Source organism: Hypomesus nipponensis, chromosome 28, assembly GCF_054491055.1.
Source record: "Hypomesus nipponensis isolate SF chromosome 28, ASM5449105v1, whole genome shotgun sequence".
Taxonomy (NCBI): domain Eukaryota; kingdom Metazoa; phylum Chordata; class Actinopteri; order Osmeriformes; family Osmeridae; genus Hypomesus; species Hypomesus nipponensis.
The window spans coordinates 10,000,302-10,026,676 of NC_140388.1; the positions used below are offsets into that span (position 1 = coordinate 10,000,302).

The 26,375-nt window shown below is 44.7% G+C and overlaps 1 protein-coding gene across 2 annotated transcripts; it reads left to right on the forward strand.

The window, feature by feature from the left end:
* Positions 1 to 79: 79 nt before the first annotated feature.
* On the forward strand, positions 80 to 18,106 carry LOC146219961 (leucine-rich repeat transmembrane neuronal protein 4). Of its 2 annotated transcripts, none has more exons than XM_084695212.1 (3): positions 80 to 170; positions 787 to 2,336; positions 16,297 to 18,106. In XM_084695212.1, exons 1-3 carry the CDS (start codon positions 167 to 169, stop codon positions 16,519 to 16,521), a joined length of 1,779 nt encoding a protein of 592 aa, XP_084551338.1. In that variant the 5' UTR covers positions 80 to 166; the 3' UTR covers positions 16,522 to 18,106. The 2 variants fall into 2 exon arrangements, with proteins under 2 accessions (XP_084551338.1, XP_084551339.1); XM_084695213.1 differs by lacking the exon at positions 16,297 to 18,106 and adding an exon at positions 15,158 to 15,278.
* The last annotated feature ends 8,269 nt before the right edge of the window (positions 18,107 to 26,375 follow it).

A 26,375-nucleotide genomic window follows, 5' to 3' on the forward strand; every position in this document is an offset into this window, starting at 1 on the left:
AGCGCTGTGAGCCGGCTGCGGCGCGAATTGGCTTTTCTTACTGGAAGCTGAGCGCGGGTGTTCTTTGGAAATCCAGACCAGATGCCGAACGCGAGCGAAATGCAAGATCTGGGTTTAAGAAAAGGGGCACTCTAACCTTTGGAAAGGAGACTCAGGCAACGCAGACATGGGTATGTAACACCACGTACTCTCAATGTTAACTTGTGTATCACAGCCAAATAATTTTTCACGCACAGCTCTTCTGCAAACTGAAGTAGTGTGCCTTGATTCCGCATAACAACTAAAACAAATCTGACTTAATACATGAATTACCATTATGTGTTTTAGATTCGTATCTTTGAATGATCCTAGATCGTATCACTCTTACCATATGCTACTGTGGCCTATTCTGAACTGTGTTTTCATTGTGTGTTAGGTAAACAGGGCTAGGTAGAAGAAGAAATATGACCATAAGAGTATGTCAATAAGCAAAAAAAAACTATAGCTCACCCTTGTAAGATAAAACCTGTTGACACTGCAGACACACCAGTATGTCATATTTCACATATTTGTTCTGGATGAATGCTTACGTAAGCATGAGAATGAGCAGCAAGCTGTACACATCCATAGTTTGGATACAGGGGGAGAAACTGGGAGCATCTTGACACAGTACCTTTCATCCTGCTGTCAGTTAAGTTTTAGGTAGGCCAAAGGAGGATCAAACGGATGATGTGTGTTATGATCAACGGAGCCAGACCTGAGTGTTCCCCCACGTTCCTGTACGAGATGTTTTCTGTGTCCCTGCAGGATCTCTGGTGCGGCGTTGGCCGCTCCTCGTCCTCACCGTGGTGGTCCAGGCCTGCCTCGCCACCGCCCCGGGCCCCGTCCGCGAGCGCCCCTGTCCCCAGAGCTGCAGATGTGACGGCAAAATAGTGTACTGCGAATCGAACGCCTTCCGCGACGTGCCTAGCAACGTGTCGGTGGGGTGTCAGGGCCTCTCCCTGCGTTACAACAGCCTGGCGAGCCTCAGTCCGAGCCAATTCTCAGGCCTTAGTCAGCTGGTCTGGCTCTACCTGGATCACAACTACATTAGCGAAGTCGACAGCCAAGCTTTCCACGGCGTCCGGAGGCTCAAAGAGCTGATTATTAGCTCGAATAAGATTACGCTGCTGAGAAACTCGACTTTCCATTCTGTTACCAACCTGCGTAATCTCGACCTCTCGTACAATAAACTGCAAGTCCTCCAGGCCGGACAGTTTCTAGGCTTGCGGAAGTTGCTCAGCTTGCACTTGCGGTCTAATTCCCTGAAAACCGTCCCAATGCGGGTCTTTCAAGATTGTCGCAATCTGGAGTTTCTTGATCTCGGCTATAACCGCCTGCGAAGCCTCACAAGGAACGCCTTCGCCGGGCTGCTCAAACTGGTAGAGCTTCATCTGGAACACAACCAGTTCTCCAAGATTAACTTCTCTCACTTTCCCCGCCTGACCAACCTTCGGGCCCTCTATCTGCAGTGGAACCGAATTAAGTCAATAACCCAGGGCCTCACCTGGATGTGGACCTCTTTGCAGAAACTGGACCTCTCGGGAAATGAGCTGTACGACCTGGATGCCAGCACATACCAGTGTCTCCCCAACCTCCAGACCCTAAACCTGGACTCCAACAAGCTCAGCAACATGTCCCAAGAGACAGTAGAGGCGTGGATCTCCCTCACCACCATCAGCCTGGCTGGTAATGTGTGGCACTGCAGTCCCAGTATATGTCCCCTGGTGGCCTGGCTGAGGAACTTCAAGGGAAACAAGGAGTCTACAATGATTTGTGCTGGCCCCAAGGAGGTTCAGGGCGAGAAAGTGATTGATGTGGTCGAGACTCTTAATATCTGTAGAGCGACGCCCAGCTCCTCTATCTCCCCCACATCTTCGCCAACCTCCACCTCCCTGCCTGCCCTCCTGCCCCTTCCCACGCTGCCCTCCGTCGACGAGGGGCTGACCTTGGGAGGCCCGGCCCCCCCCACCCCTACCCCCACCAGTGCCTCTCCTGACCTCCCTCTGCAAGATAATGAATACGTCTCCTTCCACAAGATCATTGCGGGTAGCGTAGCCCTCCTCCTGTCTGTGGCGGTGATTCTGCTGGTGATCTATGTGTCGTGGAAGCGCTATCCCAGCAGCCTCAAGCTCCTACAGCAGCGTTCCATGAGCAAAAAAAGGCGGAAAAAAATGCGGGAAACGGAACGCACTCTTAGCTCGCCCTTGCAAGAGTATTACGTGGACTACAAACCGACAAACTCTGAAACTATGGATATGCTGGTGAATGGGACTGGATCCTACACGTACACCATCTCAGGCTCCAGGGAATGTGAGGTATGACCCATCGCCCTACTAAAAACCATTTCCTCTGCGGGGCACAAGAGGTAAATTCCAACATGCGGGAAAAAGATAGTTGACTATTTTTTTCTCACATTGGTGTTCGTTTCGTGATTGGTGTTGTGATTGGTGTATTTAAAAGAATGCTTTAATGTATGGTGACTCGGTGTGGTGAAATGCTGGGTGTCTTCTGGTTCATGAACTGTAATGGCAATTCTTCCATTACATGAACCAAAATGGTTCATTAATCAATTGCAATTTGAATGTAATTCACTTTCCCTGTGAAGTGACTGTGCAGTGAATGGTGAACTGTTTGGTATTTGCTAGAGTATTATTTGTTTGTTGTGAACACCATGACTCAGGGAATCACTTGAATCATGAAATCCATTGAATGATTCACACACAGAATTAGACATTACACAAATACACAATATTAGTATAATTTACCCCCCCTCCCTTCCAAAAAATATTATTACCAGTACATATCAGGGTACACAGATCAAGTATATAAGGCCAGTAGTAGTTAGTAAACAGTAGAGAGTGGAGCAGGCAGCAGACTGCTTTTTGATGGTAAAAGCAGAAGCACAACCAGTTCAGGCTTGAGGCCACAATGATGGAGGCCCTCTTCATTGGAGGAAGCCAGACAGACCCTCTTGCCTCAGTGGGGAGAGACGTGATTTGATCACAGCAAATTGCAGGTCTGTCTGAGAGCTCTGAGACAAAGCGAGAGGACGTCAGGGCAGATTTCCATCCTGCGCGTGGAGTGCACTGCCCTGAATGGGTCAGAGCTGAGTCACAGTGGAGCTCAATGTGAAGGTAAAAGGAACGGGTCATGGGGAATAAACAAGGTGGAAAAGTTAAAGGTCCTCTGAGATTTGTTCAGTAGGCTATACTCTACTTCTACCTCTAGGACATCAGTTTCATTGCAGCAAGCCACATGTTTCCCATACATTCATCAACACCTGCCTGTGTTTAAATATTAACCAGCAATCAATTTCTTACTGTCATGTCGTAATAAAGTAGAGTGTAGGGACAGGGTACGTACTGCAAGGATTACTGTGATGGAAATATGTAGTGCAAAGAACAGCTATTTTGTAGACAGCCACAAGGCAGGCAGGGAGTATGAGAGGAACTGAGTCAGAAGGGCTAATTCATTAGTTCATGGTTAATTAGGCACTTTTGCTTGTGCACTCTCTTTCCCCCCGCCTTCTGTCTCTCTGTCTTTTCCTGTTCGGTTGCTTGTTGTGTTTTGGCAGCGTGGCAGAGTGTGATTAGCAGGGCATGCTTTGCTTGAGAAGATGTCACTAGAGTCTGCAGTGCACCTTTGTCTCCCAGAACCCCCTTGGTTGTCATGAAAAGCAGATAGATGCACACCGAGGCACAGGTCCTCCAGCATCAGCCCCGACAGCCGGGGAACACGAGAATGCCTGGGACTCGTTCCCACACACGACACCGCTCCCAGTTGAAACACTGTATGAGGTAAAGGTTGAATTTCCTGTCAACCGCCATACATTTACATTTAGACATTTAGCAGACGCTCTTATCCAGAGCGACTTACAGTAAGTACAGGGACATTCCCCCCCGAGGCAAGTAGGTTGAAGTGCCTTGCCCAAGGACACAACGTCATTTGGCACAGCCGGGAATCGAACTGGTAAACCTTCAGATTACTAGCCCGATTCCCTAACTGCTCAGCCACCTGACTCCCATAAGAATGTTGTTTGAATTTGACACTCACACTGGCTTTTCGCGACATCCGTCATTCAAACAATAATGCACGAGGATATAAAGATGAAAATTAAATGACTTGGATAAAGTTTGAGAGAGTTTTATATGAATATTACGTATGAACTGTGACAGCGGAATATTTACATGTATTGTAGGTATGGTGCTGGCACAATGGGAGCCCACTTCACATAGACAGGGTGAAACCCAGCTTACATTTAGTCATTTAACAGACGCTCTTATCCAGAGCGACTTACAGTAAGTACAGGGACATTCCCCCAGTGGCAAGTAGGGCGAAGTGCCTTGACCAAGGACACAACGTCGTTTGGCACAGCCGGGAATCGAACTGGCAACCTTCTGATTACTATCCCGATTCCTTAATCACTCAGCCACCTGACTTCCTGCTGGTGGGAAAAAGACAATTAGATCCAATACGGGGCTATCCACTGGGAAGTGCACATGTAGCAAATAACTTGAGGTAGGATATCTGTGGCAGAACATTACTCACACACAATCTGAAGCCGAAGCTGATTGTAAGAACAAGTCTAAACCCTGTTTATCAGTGAGGCTTTTAGTTGGGAACATGGGGCAGGAGGAGCACTAAACTAGACCTAATGGGCATTCTGCTCGTTAGAATAACTAACGACTCGTCTGAGAGAAATGGTTTTCCTCATCAAGTTCCTCCTTGTCTTCTCCACCTCAGGGGGCAGCTTGAGGAACGTGGAATCTTAATGACCAAACCTCAGTAACTTCCCAGGGAAACATCATCTTCTGGAGAGAAAAAAAGACAGGAAATGACAAAAGTTATCATGTTATTTCCAGGTGGGAACACCACATGTCCCGCAAGCCCAGTGCTCTCCTCGCTGGCCTGCCTCTGGCTGGGTAATGTAAGAGCTGGCAGTGTAGTAAAGCCTCAGTGTGTTGTCAGGGATTGGTGAGTTATTCAGAGCAGTGGGAGTGATAACCTCACAAAACCAGCAGATCATCTGCTCTGTATACCAACGCCATACCAGATTGGTATTTTTACCCAGGTTTTGTTCTACATCTATTGTTTCCATATCTCATTAACCCTTTTTGAAATGTGTTATTGTCTGATACTTTGAATATGAATATTCCTTGGAAATGCTATAATTGCTGGTAATTGCTCACATCCCTTTCATAAAAGCAGGATGTGAACAACTGTAAACAGATTTTCTCTGCTGAAATCCTAAGGTCACTTGTCTCTCTCTCTCTCTCTCTCTTTGCACTGCTGTGGATGATTGTGTTTTTCATGCAATCTTTTCCACATTAATGTAGCTTCACATGAGTCAGTGTGGATAGACAGACGGACGATGGATTTGAAGAAAATGGAGAAAGATCGATATTGCATGTTCTGTAAAACATTCTCACCCAAGATAAATCAGTGGATGAGATTATCCTTGGAGCAGAGAACAGAAGCATTTCATCAATTGGAGATCAGGAGTTAGTATTGATCCCTCAGCCCATGCATGTTGGACGTTATTGAATCCTTTCAGTTTCTCGCAATTTTTTTTAGATCCCAGTCAATCCCCTTTCCCTTTGGTGGTTAGAGCTCACAGAGTATGGAGTGGTTAAGGAAAAGGTAGCACTTACACTAGATGCTTGTTAACTTGTTTTAAGAAATGTAGTTCCCAATAGAGAGGTTTAATATAGTGTTCCCACCTGTGTAGTTCAGAGAAGTACTCCAAACTAAAGGAAGGTCACAGTCAGACAGTCAAGATGTCTTTGGAAAAAACATCTGCCAAAATTGCATTTAATTAACATAGTATGTTTTCTTTGAACATACGTTTAATGTGTTGTGAAGTCATTTCTATTAGGCTGGAAAGGATTGTACTGAAACATGTTGGTAGATCTATTGTTGCAGATTGGCAGAGGGTGTCACCATAGAGACTTAATGAGCCCTTGTGAGAGCCAAGGCTACGGGAGCTAATTGGTTGTTCTGTGGTGATTGATGTCAAGGTTGTCTGGACGTGGCAAATTAGCAGAGCTGGGGTGATATGAGAGGGGCTAATGGCTCGTGAGACAGGGGGAAGCCTTGAAGCTTACAGAAGTGCTTCGGGACAACCGAGACTCAAGATACCTCTCAGAGAGCTGTCAACTTCCCCTGCGTTGATTGATGAAGCCATGTTTGACTTTTGGGTGTTCAGTCCTTGTAAATAAGTAAGTTTCCGTGGGTGAATAAGACTGCACAGGGTCCCTTTTCACCCGTCTGTTGCAGTAACCTCATCTAGTATCCCCCCCCCCCCCCCCCGGACAGGACAGATTGTAGCTGGTCGACCTATCGGAAGGCCCAGTACACCACCAACAGACTAACACAGTCTAGCTTCTGAAATCTTCCTGTTGACGTCTATCTGAACTGCTCGTGCTCAGAGTTCGCAAACAGATCTAAGCAGATTTAACACAAATACACACACTGCAACATGCCAGATTCTACAGCCTTAACCTAAACTCCCAATCCAACTCCCTGATGCTTAGTGTCAAACAGAGAGGCATTAGGTCTCATTCCAGACTGAACCTACCAACCCAAACAGAGTTTGCCTCTTACTGAAGCGGGTTTCCGTGGTAACCGTTCCTTCATTAGGCTTTATGAAAATGTCTTGATTCTGAAATTCGATTCTGACATGTTAAAAACTCTCTATTCAGAATATCTCTGTCAGTTAATTGAGAATTACGTTCTAATTTTCTAAAGTCAATACACGCATCATCCATCTGAAAACCAGCATCCGTTAACATAAATAAGAAAAAGTTGGTAACATTCTGTGTACAGTAGAAAGAAAAAATGAGGATCTGAAACTGATGGAAATTGTCAGATTTAACGCCTGGCCCAGACATTGGTCTAATGAAACCAGCCAACTGAGTTAAAACCACCCTTAGAATTGACAACCTGCCTGTGTATGAGTGTAATTTAGAAACTTGCTCAGAAGACATGCTGAATGAGTTATAGCTCTGACACTATCCTGTTCTCTCTCTTCTATCTTTCTCGTTTAGTCCCCCTCACTTTCCCAAGCCTCTCTCTCTCTCTCTCTCTCTCTCTCTCTCTCCCTCTCTCTCTTATTCTCTCCCTCCCTCTCTCGCTCCCTCTCTCCCCATAAATCAAATGTTCTTGACACGGTCGTCTCACAGCGGGCCAGTCCCGTTGAAGGTCGTGTTGTGTATATGTGTGTGTGTACCCGACCCAGGGAACAGGTCCTGGAACAGGCCCTGGAACGTGGGAGAGGTTCTGGGTTCATGGTCTGCTCTGTGCCTCATAAATACATGTCGGACAAGGAGCCGCAGGCCCCAACTCAGATCCAACCTGAGTGAGCTGTTGTTTCGTTGTGTTTTGTGGTCGTAGGCTGAAAGTTGGGTTTGAGATATCCTTCGCTGACAGGTAATTAAGAAGTTGTGTTGTCGCTTGTCCTATCTGTAAAAAAAACGTTTTAGCTAAATACACTGCATGACTCTGTTATTGGCTGTTTGGATAATTCCTTGTTATTTTAGTGTTTGTTCACGTTTGTTCTGGGCAAGGACTCCTGCTTTGTCTGCTTTTGCAAATTTGACAGCAACTGGGGACTGTTTTTAGAGCCAATAACCACCACTGCCATTCCCTCCCTCCCTCCTCCCCTCCTCCTCCAACTCTCTCCACAAAGCCCAGTCAGTCTTCAGCGGAGGCCCGAGGGAGGGCAGCAAACAGCGGGGAGCCCTCGGTGGCAGAGGTGCCTGCTAAACCATCTCATCGCCCGACCAAATTAGATCTGCGCTCTTGTTTTCACCCAGGTCCTCCAGCCCCTCCTCTCCCACGCACACGAGAAGGGCCACCAGGCTGGCAGGGAGGGTTCATGGGCACGAGGTTCAATTACTTCAGTTGTCATGGAGCAATAAATGACAAATTAAGTGGCTGGCACTGACTACTGCCTGGGAAAGGATGCATCGGAATACTAATGTAAGGTCTGTCTGAGGTAGAGATGGGAAAGGAGAGGCATGGGTATGCCGGTGTGCAGTGAAACAGACAGTCCTTGTTTTTGTTTTGAAGGGGTGTTTTCCCAAGTGCCCTGGTCGCGAGTCAAGATCACTTGAGGAATCTGTGTTGTGAAAACATAAACTATATCTATAGCTTTTTGGTTCACTTCCTTTTTTAAATCAAATATCAATGTTCCAGAATAAATGCTACTTAAGTGTACAAGCTCTATGGATCAACAGTTTGGCAATATCTGCTAGTAGCTATTACCATTCATCACAATCGATTTTTTTCATTCTTTCTAAGAAGCATAATCTATCTCTGGAACAGAGTATAGTGCAAGTATGTAAGCGCAATGTCAGTTTATCAGACGAGAGGCTATCCTAAACTTCATATTTCACAGTAATGGGGGATGTTTCCTATTGAGTGAGGATGATAATACTTAACTCAAAGTGCCTTTTGTGAGGGGTCATTCTGTGTGAATGTGATTGTTTGATGCGGTTCCAGATTACTGTTTAAACCCTAATCTGCTGGTGTTATTTATTTTCCAGGTTGAATTGATCCACTGAACCATGTAATCAATTACATTTAGTGCCCCCAATCCTACGGTGGCCACCAGATGTGGGCCAGTATTCCACCCCAAGGCTGCTCACCAGTCCCTCCCAGACCTAGCACACTCGCCAGAACACTCTATCTGGATTGCCGTGTCCTACCACGCCTCCCCTATCAGCATGTTTAGAACGATGCCATTCAAAATGACAGCCAGGTGCTTGACACACCAGATCCCTGAACAATGTTCCTGATTCTGCCTGGCACCGTGCCCTCTACATGCTGTCTGGTGTGTTATATAAGGTCCGTTGGATGGGTGGAACCATTTACACGGATTTCAGGTCTTTTGGAGGATGACTGTCCCAATTATTGAATGAACTCGAGACTTTTGATTTGAAAGAGAATAACCAATTGATCCGGATAGCTTTTGGATAGTTTGGCAATAGCTTTTGGAGCTTTAATCTCCTGATATAACGCAGAGACTAGATTTTAATGACCAAATTACGCTAAAACTTTGCTTTAACAATTATTCACAGAGAAAGAAATGTGTCTTGAAACTTTACTTTTATGATTAATGATTACCCTTTAGGATTGTTTGTTACTGGGATGCTTTTCAGCGTGCCACTGATGGATTCCTCCACATGTTCTGTGGTAGGATGAAATCATGGTCCTTCAGAAACCAGTACTACCAGACCATCTGCATTACAGCTCGGATGCCTGGATTGGTGTGTGCGCCAGGTCCAGTCATGTGAAAATGTCACCCTGACGATGGCCAAATTTACTTGAAGAGAGACCTTGCTAGGCATTCAAGTTCTCAAGGTTGATAGTTCTGCTCCTTACTGAATGTTGGGGAGCATGGCGATTCTCCAGTGAGATTACATGTCCATCATGGACAGAGTTGTTGAGAGGGGAGTGGTAGAGATCAGGGGAATTCACCCTGATAATGGGCTTCCATGTCATGCTTTTATGGTTCAGAGGCACACCGTTTTTAGAGGTGGAGAGCGATTAGAGATGGTCAGAGACAAGGCGAGAGAGAGAGAGAGAAAGGGAGAGAGAGAGAGAGAGAGAGGGAGAGAGGGAGAGAGGGAGAGAGGGAGAGAGGGAGAGAGGGAGAGGAGCCGATGTTGAGACGAGCTCTAAACCTTGTGATCACCAACCTGTTGACAGGCCACCCAGCCTGGGTTTATTCCCTGTAGAAATTGTGACCTTGTTTGCTTGTCGGCACACTCAGGTATCTATGTATTCATCTGAAAGACCCATAAATGTCATCAAACTGTTTGTCACAGTCACACCATTAAAAAAATAAATAATAATCAAAAGCTCGTTCTGCCATTATCGTTTGGATTTGGTGTCTTCCCTGCTGTTATTTCCATTCCATCACAGCCTCAGAGCCTTCAGAGAGTCCTTGTGCCAGTCCCCAATGGGAGCTAAATGGCCTCCCCCTCATGTCCAGACCTTGGTTTGAGGTAATCTACCTGTCCAACAGCTGGCTCTGTCACGGCTCCTGTCACCTCACATTTGCCCCCACGTAGATACTCAAGTTCAGAGACTGTCTTGCAGCTTGCCGGTCAACTAATGCCTGGTTAGTCTCCTGTGAAGGAACCACATAAGCCCCAGATATAATCAAATCATATTATCTGTAATCTATGCTACCAAGAGGTAGCGAGGGAGAAATAAGGACAACTCCCACAAGTGAGGGCAGCTTTTCTGCAAGGACTCATTGATTTGGCATATTTTTATTTTTTATATTTTATGATGTCATAACACATACCAAGGAGCAGTCCATTTGTGTTGGAAAAAAGCAAGATGATATTAAGAGAATGATAGACAACCCACCTAACCTTCATCTTCTGTCACACGCTATTTTCCACAGCGTTAAGAGGAGACGTAAGGAGTACAGTCCTTTCTGTAGTGTGATCACCATGGAAACTGGACAGAAGTGAAAGACCTGGTGATATGGGGCGCAGGGCATCGCAATATAGTGGGCCTGAAACCAAAGAATATGACATATATATATATATATATATATATATATATATATATATATATATATATATATATATATATATATATATATATATATATATACACAATAGTTTTTCCAAAACAAATCTTCCCTCCCTAAAAAGGGAAATTGTATTAAGTACATTACCGTTTTTTTTTTACTTTGCGAGCTATGCCGTATTTGCTTGCTGATGGGCTGGGATTCTTTCTCCAGTGGTCTGTGTGGTGCCTCTGTATCAGAATACATTCAGATTAGGCCCTCTAGCAGAAGGCAGCAGCAGTGGTTAACTACACATTATAATGAAATTAAAGTTGCGATTGAGGCAGCTGAGAGAGTCTCCATCGGCACTGTTCAATTACACACCACTCCTCCGCCTGGCGCCCCTGGTTAGCCCTCGTTTAAGGCTGCCAATGAGCTCCTCTGCCGGGATTGAACTACTAATCAGTTCTCTCAATTTTCTTAAAAATTTTTTTTTCTTCTTTGAAATATCTTGCTTTTAAGTGGTGCTGGAGTGTTTGAGGTTCTCTGGAGACTGTGGGCGGATGTGAGGAGGGACCAGTCGAGAGTCCCGGGCTCAGAGTCTGAGTTCGGGATCACAGATGTCTCTGACACATGACAGCAAGACATATAGTCACAATCCTTTGATCCAGTGCAAAATTAAACTTTTTCACTCTTTACTTTAGAGCTAGGGTGATTGCATTACTACTACTACTCATTTAACAGCAATGCTTGGCTTCATTTAAAAAAAAATCTCCTTTTTTGTGCTTGCTAAAGTTGGTATGGTTTGTGGAACATTAGCTTGAATTTCCATGCACAGACAGCAGGGCTGATAAACCAAAGAAAGCCATTAGGGAAGGAAATGGTCTGACACTGGCAGGCACGTGAAAATGATGTGCTTTCAGCTTGTCTTTCTCTTTACATATCGTACTCCACAGACCTCCAATCCTGGTCTCTTGATGGATCAATCTATGCCGTGGTTAGATACACCCACACACACTGAAGTTTCAAATGGTGGAAATAAATAATAAATGCATGATTTCTAGACACGGTCTGCTAGTTCATGATGATTGAAAAACATGTCCAGATGTATTTCTTACTCATGACAGTACTAGTTGATCTTTCAACAAAGTGTATATTTATTCACACTTAAACAATTGGCAGCACATGCTTGCATGAATTCGAAACACATTGAGCTATTATACAGTGAGGTTTAACAACAGGGGCAGCAGAAATGTGTCACAACAGGAGCGATGAAAGCACAGCAAGTAGAGTGCAATGGTGATGAGCTCTCTCCCGTCCGAAAGAAAATCAGTCACAAAAAGGCGGCATGTCACACAGTGACCAGCCAGAACAGCATATAAGCTTGTTTGCATCTGATCTCAGTATCTTATGCAAGCATCGTTATCCTCTCGTCTAATCCCACTGCACATTGTGCATCGCGTTTGTTTACGTGACATAATTGAACTGTGAAGCTAAAACGAAGTGTACTAAAAGGGTTGTTCTTGGGGATTTTCCATGTTGGTACCATGTTTAGATAACGTGATTCATAAGAACCTCTGGCAACATGCCCCCGAGGTGACTAGGCACCAGTCCCTGTCAGGTTCGAGGTCATGTTTCAATCGATCACTTCAGAAGTTTAAATTTAGCATTCAATTCTGGGATTTAACATGCATTTTTTTTATTCTTGCTGACAAGGTTGTGAACACCCTTCTCTCCCCCACACTATTGTGTGTATGTGTGTGTGTGTGCAGGTATGTGTGTGTGTGTGTGGGGGGGGGTTAATGGGAGAGAAAGAGAGAGGGACAGTACATATAGTACATGGGGTTCAGAGATGGATCACTCTGTGTTCCTCTCTGTTGGCATGGCATCGGACTTAAAATATTAGAACTGACATCTACAGACATTAGAACAGAAACCGCATTGACGCAAAGAAGGCTGGTTGGTAAATAGCAGTCAATCTGAGCATGCGTTGCCAACATTGATGAGCAGAAAATGGGATGAGCAGCATTAGGGGGGGGATAAATCCACATCTGAAGGATTACAGCTATTTTGACAAACGTGAAACGCTTTTCAAATAAAATTGTAATTACATGAATATTAAAGTCAGCAAAAGATGATCTTTCTGGAACTTCCAAAGCATGCTGTACAACCCCCCCCCCCCCCCCTTCCTGATTAAGAGGTTCTGGAACAACATGACATCTGAGATGATGCCACCACAACTTTAAGATAAAGATTCAGGACATTAAGCATTACGGGAATAGCAATCGCTATATCCAGATAGTATCTCAGATGTCTTATCCAGACATCAGTTATAAACATGCTGCTGTTTTTTTGTTTCGTGCATGTAGTCTGATTAAACTGTCATCCAATTGTGAGTGATAGGTTTTCATGAACTCAGATTCCGATATTTCCAGCAGTGATAGCTTTTTTCTTTTTCACCCCGACTCTAGCTTCATCATGACTTTCTAATTAGCCTCCCCCTTTTTTCATTAGGACCTTTATCTGTGTAAGGCAAATACAGCTAGCGGCCCTCTGGTCATTAGCATGCCATTCAGCGTCCATCGGTGTATAATGGCCATGGATGATAATAGCGGCCTGTCAATGCTCTCTGCAGTGCTGAGGCCGCATAGACCACTGAGTGAATTATCCAGCTGACAGAGAAGCCCATCCGGACCCGAGGACGTTGTTAATATGCCAACGCGGGCTCATGCTACCCACTGCAGTCTGAGGCGTCCTGGACGGCACACTGCAGCTGTCTGTCTCCAAATGGAAAATCATTGCCGGGCTGACCCCAATTCAGCGCAGCGCAAAGGGGAACAACTTGAGTGAATGCTTTGATAAGCAATCCAAAACTAATAGCACGGAAAATGGAATTAATTGCAGTGTGCGGTGGCGGTGTTACACGCGTTCGTGGCCATGTTCTGTTCGATGTCCTCGGCAGCTGGGAGAAGATGTCTTCTCGGTCTTGTCTGTTCTGACACGGGGGAGTTTGATCGATAGAAAAGGATGCGGAGGACGCCTCATTAAAGGCGCTCCTTCCCTACTCCCCACCGTTTATAACTCTGACTGTTAGTACCTTTTATTAGTGTGTGTGTGTGTGTGTCTGTGTGTGTGTGTAACTGCTAGTGTTATTAGTGTGAACGTGAAGCTATCTCTCTGAAGCTCTGTGGACAGGAGACAGGCTGGGCACACAGAGTCCTCCTCAGTCGTCAGCGCTTGGCTGTAACGCGTTGGCCGTCGCCCAGACTACGCTGGCCTGTGAGTCACGCCTTTAAAAGCTCGAGCCATAACAGTGAGCTCCGTCCCAATATTCCTGATTAATCCTCGGCACTCATAGGGCCAGGCGAGCCAAAAAGCCTTTTATTCGTTAAATATTCCTCACTCAGACGTGAATTCAATCCTGTTTCCTGGGGGGGGGGGGGGGGGGGGGGGGGTGCAGGAGGGGGCGATATTCATGTTCAGTACAGGGCCACAGGAAGTATAAAATGAAGAAATGTCGTCCTCCTTATTGTTGTCAAGGCTTATGTATCGACACAGTGCAGTTTACTGTAGGTCCAGCTGCTCAGATTCTTGAACGTGGTAGTGAGCATGTAAATGTACCTAACATTTAGCAGTGCTGCATGGAGAAGCCCCTCACTCTCAGACATTAACGAAGAGTTGACACTCAACTCCTCTCCTCCAGAAGGTGTTCATCACTGCCAGGCTATATTGTTGTTCCATTGCCTTAGTTAATGTATCTATGTTCATCACACAAATCAACCAGCTGCTACATATTTGCACACATCCCTCCCTTTGAGGCTCTTTCAAAGCTTGCAGTCCAGTTAGGATGCCTAGATTGCTAAATTGTCACAATGCACTAATGACGCCATCCCTTTCTAGGAATGTGTTCTAGGGAGGGAGGGAGGGAGGGAGGGAGGGAGGGAGGGAGGGAGGGAGGGAGGGAGGGAGGGAGGGAGGGAGGGAGGGAGGGAGGGAGGGAGGGAGGGAGGGAGGGAGGGAGGGAGGGAGGGAGGGAGGGAGGGAGGGAGGGAGGGAGGGAGGGAGGGAGGGAGGGAGGGAGGGAGGGAGGGAGGGAGGGAGGGAGGGAGGGAGGGAGGGAGGGAGGGAGGGAGGGAGGGAGCACAACATGAGCTCACTTAAACGCTGAGATGTTTGCATACCCCATTCCACTAATTAGGAATGCCTACTGTAGTTCTGTAAGGGGTTGTTGAAACGAAACCCTTACCAGAGACTCAGACCTCCCCTTGAGCATATTTGCATATAGTGCTGTTCATGAATACTGAATGAAGTTGCTCGAATATCAAGTTTAAGCTCAGACACTTTCTGTGAGAACCTCCTTCAAAGAAAATTCTGGCCCCTCTTGGATCATAGAGACATTTGAATCAACCTACAGGAAAAGGTTTCTTAAAAGCAGAGCGATGCTGCTTCCTGTCCACCTTGTTTGTAGAAAACAGATGTCAAGAAAAACAAAACATCTCATATCCGGTCGTGAACATTTTGATTTCCACTAAAATGTAGGTACACTGTGCTGTGTTGGGTAAATGACTCATTTCTTTCAGCATGTTTTACATTTCCATCTTCCCCCAGCACAGACTACTAGACGTCCATGCAGGCGGGAAGCACCTCTCTCTCTAAAGCACACCACACCAGCTTAGAGCAAATCCTCCACAAATCCAATAAAATCATCCAAGATTTCATTATGTGTAAAATAAATAGCCTACCCAGATATTAAGTGTACAGTGGTCTATGAGCAGAACAGTCTTAGGAGCCAACCATGGAACTAATTTCCATAATCAATGCAGATAAATTGTAATGAAATTATGAACGTAGACAACATAATGAAACTGGAATGAATGTGGATCAGGAGTTTGAGTGTGAACTTTCTATTTTGATAGTGTGGTTGTGAATGTAATGATGATGATATGTTTATTTGTCTCTCAGATGAATGTCTTGAATGTATCAGTAACAATATTTGATAACATATGCATACTGTTTAATATCTTTTAATGCAGCATTGCACAGCAGTGCAGCACATAAAACCAAAAAAAGGCCTTTGAATCAGCAAAGTGCTTGTAATGAAATAAGTGTTTTCACCTAATGGAGTTAAGACGCCATTTATAGAGTAGAGCAATATGCGCTTCTGCTTTCACCTTGCATATAAATCAGTTTAGCTTGGTGTGTTTGCCACTGATTCAAGCTGTCGGTCACGCATGCCGCTGTGAGTGTTTTCAATGTCGAGGTCTTGTACATGCACTTTACTGTAACAACATGTGTTGCATGTGTTACTTTGCCTGTGTCCTCCGAGCACAAATGTTGTCGTGTTTGTTTCAAAAGGCATCAGTTGTTTGTCTCAAAAGACATCTGTGTTTCGGTGCTTTGCTTTTTCAATTCCTTTTCCCTAAAATGTCGATATAGACCCAATCGAACAACTATTTCCTCCGAAGTCAATCCTGTTGGTAACATTTACTAATAAGACTGCATTGTAGATTTATGTCATTCACTACATCTTGCTCTCCCTCCCTCCCTCCCTCCCTCCCTCCCTCCCTCCCTCCCTCCCTCCCTCCCTCCCTCCCTCCCTCCCTCCCTCCCTCCCTCCCTCCCTCCCTCCCTCCCTCCCTCCCTCCCTCCCTCCCTCCCTCCCTCCCTCCCTCCCTCCCTCCCTCCCTCCCTCCCTCCCTCCCTCCCTCCCTCCCTCCCTCCCTCCCCTGTCCTTTGTTATCTACCAGATACCACAGCAGCTGAGTGCTGTGCCGTTGTACAGCTATGATCAGCCAGTTGTGGACTACTGCCAGGACCAACAGCTATCCCTGCACCTCCGTGGGGCTGTGAAGCCTCTGTCCCAGACACCGGGGTGTCTGGGGCATCCAGGCTGCCACTTTGACCCCACAGCTGGTCTCCCCTCAGGGCCCACAGCCCTCAGCACCATAGATCCCCAGGCCCTCCAACAGTGAAGTGACTCAACCCCACCTCCACCACCACCAGACGGCCATCCCTGTGCCACATCTCTGAGCCTGCTGCTGCTGCTGCTGTACCACTGGGCTGATGCACTCATCTCCCCTCTAAAACATGAAGATCTGTTTCTCTGCTCCAAAGGTAGCTGGGACTAAAAAACATGTGCTGAAATAAATTATTAATTCATCCAATATAGCCCAATGTACCTAGGTAATGGAAATCAAAACGCACATTACCGGATATGGGACGTGTGTTTTTCTGGTCCTCTGTTATCAGAAGGAGGCTGATCACCGTGATATTTTTTTGCCTTTTTTGGCCACAAAAGGTTTCTTGATTCATGACATGCAAATAAGACTAATGTAGTGAACCATTACTCCTATCGAACCTTTCACCTCAGCTACGCATAGGCTTGGCTCCATTATTGTGTCAGGTAAGTAATTAAATACAAAATGCAATAAACAGAACTGGAGAAACAATAGGAGGAGCATTGGAATAGCAGAATGAATTATAGACCAACAGAGCTGAAAGGTTTTGTGCTGCTTTTTCAAATCACGTTGGCAGTCAGAGGTCCTTCTCATCATCAAGTCCCCGCAGTGATTTCATCGCAAGAAGTGAGGCACTTAAATTCAATTATCCAAGATGAGTAGTTAAAGAAGTTGAGTAGCAGGCGGTCATTGGTATGTAAAGTGTACAGCCGTCAATGCTAACCACAATCTCATATTTTTTTCACTGGATATTTTTATTACTTTCAAAGATTTTTGATGTTCATCGCAGTGAAATTAAATGTACTTTATCAAGATGAGAGCCGCAGTAAATATTGACCAGCTATTGTTTTTGTGTCAAGTGCACTTTTGAATTTTTTTTGTCCAAGGTTGCAACATCCTATGTTATTATGTCCATTGTCTTTTTTTATCTTAAAATGATGATGATTATTTGAAATAATGCGTAAATTATTCATATGTTCAGTAGTATCTTCAGCATTATTTATTAGCCCCTTTTCTTAATGACTGAGCGTTGTTCACCGATCGTGCAAGATGGTTTGTGACCAATATTGGTCATTTTGTTGACCACATCAGCAGGTCATACTGGACTGTGAGTTTGGTTCTGACTCACAGTAATTAGAAAAATGAACTCTGTACATAACAGCTTCGAACAGACTATCCAAAACAAATGTCTGTGTGCCCTTGTAGATTCTTAGACCCGTCCTGCTCTCCCCTTGTGTGACTTTTATCCTAGACGACAATGAAGTAGCCTTTTTTGGTTCATGCTTGGAGAGTATTTCTTTTTCTTTTCAAGGACAATGTTATAATGTACAATGCTGTAGGTGTATGAAATAATAATCAACATTTTTAGATACTGAAGAAGTATCTGGTGCTTGACAAATACATTATTGTGCCCATAAACAGGAGGCTTTCCTGGGAGTTTGATCAATCTGACCTGATTGGGGATGTGTGGGTGTACAAATGTGTCTGAAGGCTGTAGCCAGTGTGAATACTTGGAGGCTTGCTGTCTGAAAACAGCATGTCTGAATGAACATGTAAATACTGCTGTGAAATGCTTTAATCGGTTGTACATATATTTAAGTTTATCACCAAATGTTTTTTAGTTACATATTCCTTTGAGGAATAACCATTGTGAACATTAAATTACTTTTTCATTCTTTTACTGAAACTGTTTTACTTGTCATCTGTGCCATTGATACAAGTAATTTTGTGAGCGTGATTTGGAGATTTAGAGGCAATTTTGCAGTTAAGTCAGTGGAAGCAAGAAGAGAAAGGTGTGAGATTATATCAGCCTGGAACATGGTAAACATAGGAAGTAAAAATCCTCAGTTTCTAGGATGTCTGGCTCATCCTTATTCTTGACCATGAACAAATTACCTACTGGTGTGCCTGTTCTTCTGACATAGTTGGACTTTCCTTCTATCTCTACCTCATTTTGAGGAGAGCTCCTTGATAAAAAGTTGTTGTTTTTCAGAATACTTTTTATCTGTTTGAACAACATATTGGCCCTGCTGACAATCAGCTGGCACTTGGACAGTACTGTGGATTCTTTCTCCCTTTTTTTTTCACTTTTCTTTCAAGCTGTCAAAGTAAGCCAGGCTACAAGGCTTCTTTTATCATTTCCACTTCAGACCTTTCCTGCTCTCATTCTGCTCTGGGGGAAATTGTCAAATGGCCTGAGAGGATGTGTTCTTTAAAGCTACCGTTCCATTTACAAAGCTACAGACACAATCTGACAAGAAGAGTGAGGTGTTTCAAACACGGTGACACAAAAGTCCCAATCTATAACATACAGTACGTGAAATGTCCTCGCGCAAAACAACCTTTTCTGTTTTAGGATTTTTCTGGGGAGAATTAGGTCCTGTGTGAGGGGTGTTTAGGTGCCAAGGTGCCTTCGTCTTCCCTCCCTTGTGTTCCTGTGCTCTGAACCTTGTCTTTGTGGTTAGGTTTGGGTGTGGAGGCGGCCAGGGCAGCTTTCAAAGCGTCTGATTTCCCTTGGGGCTTTTGGCAGGGTTATTCCTTCATTTCCAGATTACATTCACCATGTAACAAACCCAGCATGGCACTGGTCCTTTGCCTACTTCCTGTTTTAAACCGAGCTCATTTCGCAGCATGTGTGAAGGTTGTGTTTCCTCCTGGCATTGGAAGAGATACTCAGGGTCAAGGACATAAGCCCTCTTTTCTGTTCCTAATGGAAGGCTGTTCTCATTTTCTACAGTCACAAAGATGTATTTTTCTTCAGGTTGCACCACAGTGAAAGCAAACTGCCATTCTGCTTCTGTCACCTCTAGAAGAACCAGTCCGCACGCAGTGCCTTTGATGCGTTTCTTAGGGATTTTACCAATCCCACGCCCACAAGTGGTTTGCATTGCCCAGAGTAATCTTCTGACAGTGAATTAATATCTGTGGACTCAGAATTTGTTTATCCATAATCATCTTATAGTGAGGCACATGTAGGAAAAAACATCTGATTGCAACATCTTTACCTAATCTCCATAATGATGAACAATTGACCCACCAACTTCTGTTTTTAGTGGATGAAATGTTAATCTCCAAATCCAATATCAGGGGCAGATTTCTCGGCCTTGATTTAACATAAGCTCAAGAAACATCCAGATGAACCCAATAATTAGGAATACTTGGCACATAACCCAATTAACAATGATGCTTGAGAGAAAATGAGGCTGAGCACTTGATGGAAAGACAGCGATGATTGTGATGAGAGAAATACTGTAACGTCTAATTGTAAAGGTGTCAGCAAACAATTAGCTGTGCAACAACAGGCTGTGGCCACAGCTGTCTAAAAATCTATTTTTACTCTCAAGTTGACACTTGAAAGGCAGGGTAATACATAGTTAATGCAGCTACCTAAATGATTTCATAACCCATCTTCATCAATGTCCTATTAAGTGTTTGAAATGCATATTAAGCGTTGGAAACCGCTCTGTATGTAATGATCTGCAGTTTGGTTGCAATCATTAGCCGTGCTGCATTCTTTTTCACGAGAACAAAACACATGCTGACTTCAGGATACACCCTAAGTACCTTCTCTCCAGACTTTCCCTTCCCATAAATGTGTTATCCAATTTTACAGTTCCCTACACCTGGGGGATGAAATGCAAAAGAGAAGTGGGTCACTTGGACTGTTTACATGTGAATGACTAACACCTCACTCAGCTGTTGTCCCTGTGCAAGATACCCAGAAACTAGCCAGGAAGGTGTTAATTGGAACTGGGAATTAGGGTGGCACCCACCTGTCCGGTTCCTTTAGTCCTCCACCATTTATCAACATGGCACACATTTTAATATAAGAAGATTGACATTGCTAATTATTGTTATGTGTATGTAAATGTAAAATGAATCGAAAAGTGGATTACAAAATTAAAATGGAGTGTTAATTCCCATGGGGATGTTTCATTGGTGGGTATAATGAGGTATGCAATCCCACGGTGTCATTATACCTTTTGTATTGGCGTAAGCGTTTACAAATGGATTTGTGTTTCAAAAGAAGGATTAATTGCTGTTGTGTACTGTACAGAGATTGATGGAGGTTGCTAGGTGTCGCGCCGGCCGCAGAGAGAGAGCGAGCAGGACTGTGAGCAGGACTGGGGACCTGGTGGAACTGTGAATGACCAGCTAGGTCTCAGGAGCCCGGGTGTTGACACACACACACACACATACACACCCACACAGCGGAATATCAGCCTCGTTTGTTCTCCTTTTACACGAGTCGTACAAGTCTTTGTGGGTCATTTACGAGCCACGGTGCAGCTTATCTATAGTGTTTCACTGGACTTGCATCTGTTTTCCCTCAGATCTGCTTGATATTCAGAAAAGCCCTCGGGAACGTCAGACTGCTGCTCCACGAGCCGTGCCACAGTCTGTGGCAACACGCCGTCCGCCTTCCTCCCGACCCTGTCTGCGCAAAGAGAGGAAAGAGGAGAGGAAAGAGGAGAGGAAAGAGGAGAGGAAAGGCATAACACGAGGTTGTTGATGATACAGCTTTGGGGCGCGGCTCGTCGCATCCCCACCCCCCCCCCTTCCCCCCCACCCCCCCACCCCTCCCCGCCTGCTCTCATCTCCCTCCCCCCTCTTGGCGGGATGGGTCAGATAGCATTCAGCTGTCTCTCAACATAATACACAGGTGTGGCTGCAAGCCCTGCGGAGTCTGGGGGATTTATGACTGGTGAGACTGGAGCTGTCATGTCCCTGCAGCGGCCTCCGTATCCCCGGTCCTCAGCCTCGCTGCCAAGGCCTAGTGTACTCTGCCAGGACTGCACCAGCATGGTAATGAGCTGTGTGCAGGAAGGAGGCTAATGTTACAGCCTCACCCCAGGCTCTCTGGGACATGAGCTCAATTAACTCCACATAAACACTGTCAGTGTGGATTGAGATACACACTCCCTGGGTTTTTTTTTAAATATAGAAGCTTTAAGATGGCTTGGAGGGGAGAACAAGAACTGTTGTTTTTGTCTTATGTAGCTAATACCTGATGTTATTTGTTTGAATATCTACTTTTCTTCTTAAACTACTCCTTGCTGTTCCCTAATCTCTCCATATGCTTCACCTGCAGCTTCACAGTCTGCTCCCGGAGCCTGAAATAAAGGGTACTGAGCCAGAAAATGCCCCATCAATTTGAGCTCGCAACATTGATTTACATTTCCCTGACAGAGTGCAATTTATGACTTGCGGAAATCCAGGATTTTGTGCCCTTCTGGAGTTTTTTCCCCCCATGCTTCAGAATCTATCATGTGTGATCTAATCAGAGTCACAAAAGGAGGAAACTATGAGAAGGGTATTCATTGATCAATCATCTTTTGCCAGCTCCAAGGCACACTTTTAATCTTAATTAAAGAATGGAGTAGAATGCTAATACAGGTTGTTGAGCAAGTTCATACACAGACTGATGCAAACACACATATGCTCACTCGCACAAATATACACACAGTCACAAGAACACACACAGTCACACACACACACACACATGCACTGTGGAAGAAATTGGGATTTCATTTTGCTTACAGTATTCACTAATCAATAGAACTAGTCATTGGATACTAGTTAATATGTTCTCATGTAAGCTTGCTCTTAATAGGTAGATGATCTCTATGTGTCATGTGTCACGGGTTAATAGATGTTCAGGGTCAGGAGAAAGTACTGGCAAAACGTCCCGTGTCACGATTACAAGGAGAGCTCCAACTATGAACTCCTTAGTCTGAGTGGTCATGTGTTGGGAGCTGTGACTCTTTCTCTGAGACTGTTATAAAGTAATTACTGCCTGACTGTCACTATCTATGTTTACATTCCTGTGCCCTATAAAAGATGGTCCTCCGGCCTTCAGAGCAAAGAGAGACATGATTGAGACCTAAGCTGTTGTCATTTATTGTCAGAGGTCTGGTTTTCTCTCCCAATCTGCATATTGATATTACTTAGTAAAATCCAGAACTCAATTGAATGTAGTCACTCCATTTGTGAGAGACAGACAAAACACTTTCTTCATCAGCACACATATTCCAAAATAGGCACACACACACACACACACACACACACACACACACACACACACAGGCTGCTGCAAGTACATGTCCTTCTCCTGGTGCTACTGTGAGTGGTTCAGCATTAGGGTCCATGGGAGCACAGTGGTGGAGGAGGAAGACCTGCAGTTTCCACATCTGATTGAATCGAGGTCAGAGTAAACAATAAGGAAAGTGTTTGAGACTGACGGGTTGGGATAAAAATCTGGGTCGGTTTTCTCATGCTCTCTGATGGATCACCAACCAACACCGGACAGGGAGAAAATCCATTAGTGAATGACCCTTCGCTAAGTATCACCTCATTCTGGATTCCGCTATTTTTTGTTATAATTCCTGTTCTAATATAAAATGAGGCCAATTACTGCAAACAGATTTTTCTGCAAGAGACAGGAGGATGGAAAATGGGCACACAATGTAACACAAAATAAATGATCTGTATAAAATCCTATGAAAGCTACCAAACATGAAAACGGGGGGCTCAGAATTAGCTTTATTTTTTTTTTCAACCTGTTGGTTGTTTGTGCAGAACTCAGGGTTGGTGAGCATGCGGCGATGAACTCATTCATTCCATTCTTTGCCTCACGGCCGCTCCACATTACAGCGGAATTGGAGACTGTCAACCGAAGCACAGGAGCCAGCAAGCGATAAATTACATCAAAACGAGGTGACAAAGCCATCCAAATAATTGAACAAATAAACACGTACACACAGTACAACACATCTACTTGTCTCCCATGTCGACTTGTCTTCAGAATGCTGTCCGTGTCATCTTGATCCAATACCATGGTGAGAAGAGAGAGAATAAACTTCCCAGGCAGACTACTCTAATGATTTCCATGTTTTAAGGATGATTAACCATGTCTCCTGTAAACATCGTCTACTGGACAACCTTGTCTGCTCCGTCACTTTCTCTGCCTCACCCTGACGTCAGATATTTCGATGCTGCAGGACATTTGAAATGTAGGCCAGAGTTGTCACTGAGGAATTGGTGCGATTCAGCACCTGGGACTTCCACCCAGTCATGCCCTAACAAGCCTTCCAGGGACTGAGTCAGGTGGAGAGTATGGAGCAGGATGATAGGGGTTTGTTCTTTTTTCAATTTTCAATTTGCAGCGGCCTTTTCAATTCTACCATTCTGTTCTTCACTCAAAATTGTCCTCAACTGGTTTTTTTTCATTAAAGAAAAAGGTGCAGCGGTCTCTCAATTCTTTTCAGAGTTGTGTGTGTAACGGCAAAATTAAGGTATCTGTCTGCCCATCCTCTACATGTGACAGGCTCCCACAAAGCGGGACCCACGTTCTCTGCTTTGTAATGAGCGTGTCTCCTGGATTTCCTTGCTAGTTGCGGGGGACACAGAGCGCTCTGGTTGGGATGAGGAGAAGCAAGCAGGTGTGTAGAGGACTCTCCATCAGCTAAACCAAGTTGACACCAGCCATTTGTACTGTCTCTCTCTGGGTAGGCACATGTGTAGAATAGGTTCAGCCAGAAGAGGATGTATTTGTGTTTCCTCTGCACAGAACCTGGCTTACCTGTCAGCTCCAAAGAGGCTCTCAGACAATCTAGATGTCTGTCAGCTCTGAGTAATAGCATATCGCCTGGGTGTCTCTGTGGGCAACAATCCCCTCCATCCACCCCCCCCCCCCACACACACACACACACACGTGCACACACACACAATCACCCACTCACTGCCACCAGGACCCGTACACATCCATCACAATTATGCCCAGCAGGGATTTGAATGGCTTTGCCTTTCTTGGGAGCAGGAGCAGGAAAGCATTGTGCCAACATCCTTTTAGTAGAAGAAGTGGAAGATGAGGATTTAATGCTTTTAATTTGGGCTGCTTTACCGACCATGAACATGCAGAATGTCATATTGAACGCTGCAACAACAGTCTTGTGTCTATTAGTACAGAAAATGCATTTTGATCAATGAATTCTGCCAATTATACAACAAACTGACAGGCCTTTATTTGCCTAGCCTTAGGTCTCCAATGTTTAACTAAATTGAAGCTGCTGTGGGTTCTCACAGGAATGTAAATGACCACCTTCACACTTCAAGAAGACGTGACTTGTGTGCCACCATGTTCATGCATGTGCCACGCAGATTTTGAAACAGAGAATGACTTCTGCACAGCAGGAATTCATCTCAGCTGGTACACTGCACAGATGAATTGTTTGCCTGCTCATTCTAAAAATCTATTGGGGGGGGGGGTTAGGGAGAAGCCAGGAGAGAGGGAGAAAGGGAGAGAGAGATAGAGAGCGAGAGAGAGAGAGAGACAGAGCATGAGACAGAGAGAGAGACAGAGAGAGAGACAGAGAGAGAGACAGACAGACAGACAGACAGACAGACAGACAGACAGACAGACAGACAGAGAGAGAGAGAGAGAGAGAGAGAGAGAGAGAGAGAGAGAGAGAGAGAGAGAGAGAGAGAGAGAGAGAGAGAGAGAGAGAGAGAGAGAGAGAGAGAGAGAGAGAGAGAGAGAGAGAGAGAGAGAGAGAAGGAAAGAGCGAGGGATAGAAGGAGAGAATAATAATAATAATAATAATAAAAAATTGCATTTATATTGTTCTCTTTATTTAAGCAATCTCCGAGTGCTACAAAGCTTATAGTAATAAAAATTAAAAAGAATCAAAGATTCATATTTCAAATAAGAATAAAATAAAAAGAGAGCGAGAGAGAGAGAAAGTTCTTGATTAAAGGAGGGGCAGACATTGGCCGGGTTCCCCAGATTCATTAAGAAGCTCTTTGGCTGGGTTCAAACAGCTCTTAAGAGCTTCTTAACGAATCTGGGGAACCCGGCCATTGAAGTTCTTGAAGTTTTTGTGCCACGGAAACAACAGGCTAGTATATCTATACCACCAACAATGTTCTTCTTCTAATCTGGCTGACTTTACTTAATTGCAATCCCATTTACTCACTATTTCAGCCGGCCTAAAGAAATATGATATGAACTGAAAGAAAATGAATAAATATAGTGATTAATGGGCTAAATGGACTAGCAATCAACCATCCGTCGTTAAAGAGACAGTGACATTTTGAGAGAGAAAGAGAAAGAGAGAGAGAGTGGGTGGGGAGAGAGAGCTTGAGTGGGAAAGAGAGACAAATTGTGTGAGCGTGGGTGTGTGTGCATTATGACTGTGTGCTCGTATACAAAATGGATGGCTGTGCAAGTGAGTGTGAGTCCATTAGATAGAAAAAGATTGAGAGAAATATGTGCGAGTGTGCAAAAAACATGTAGCTTGCAAGGTAGCAATCCCTCATCCAGGACAACATTATGTTCATTCTACTTGGCAGCTTACAGCAAGTTGTAAAAAGTACTAAATTCCAGTCTACAGTGTTGAGAAAGGTTTATGTAAGAGTGACTCAGCTATTTAAAATGATATTATTTGGAAAAACCAGCCAAGTCTAGTGTTAACTCAACCTGAGTCCATAGGACCCAACGTTCCTGATCTTCATCATCCAGACAAAAAAAAACGTATTGTTGTTGTCATTGCTGTTGTTGGTGATGGATGTGGTGTTGTTTACATTTCAGTTTGACCTTTTCCATGGACCAACCTTTGCTGTACGTGATTGGGCCGAGGAAGAGAGCAGAGAAATAAGGGATTGAGACCTACAACGCGTTCCCTGGGGTTTGGGCCGGACTTCAACCCTCCTGCAACAAGTCGCATCTGGTTCGGATGGATTTGCTTGTCGGTCATCCCTGTGTCGCTGTGCTCTCTCTCAGTGTGTGTGCTGCAGGGACTGAGCTAATGAAACACAGATACTGTAGGTCGCGGAGGAGGAAAGGATAGATGTGGATCATAAATGTGAAT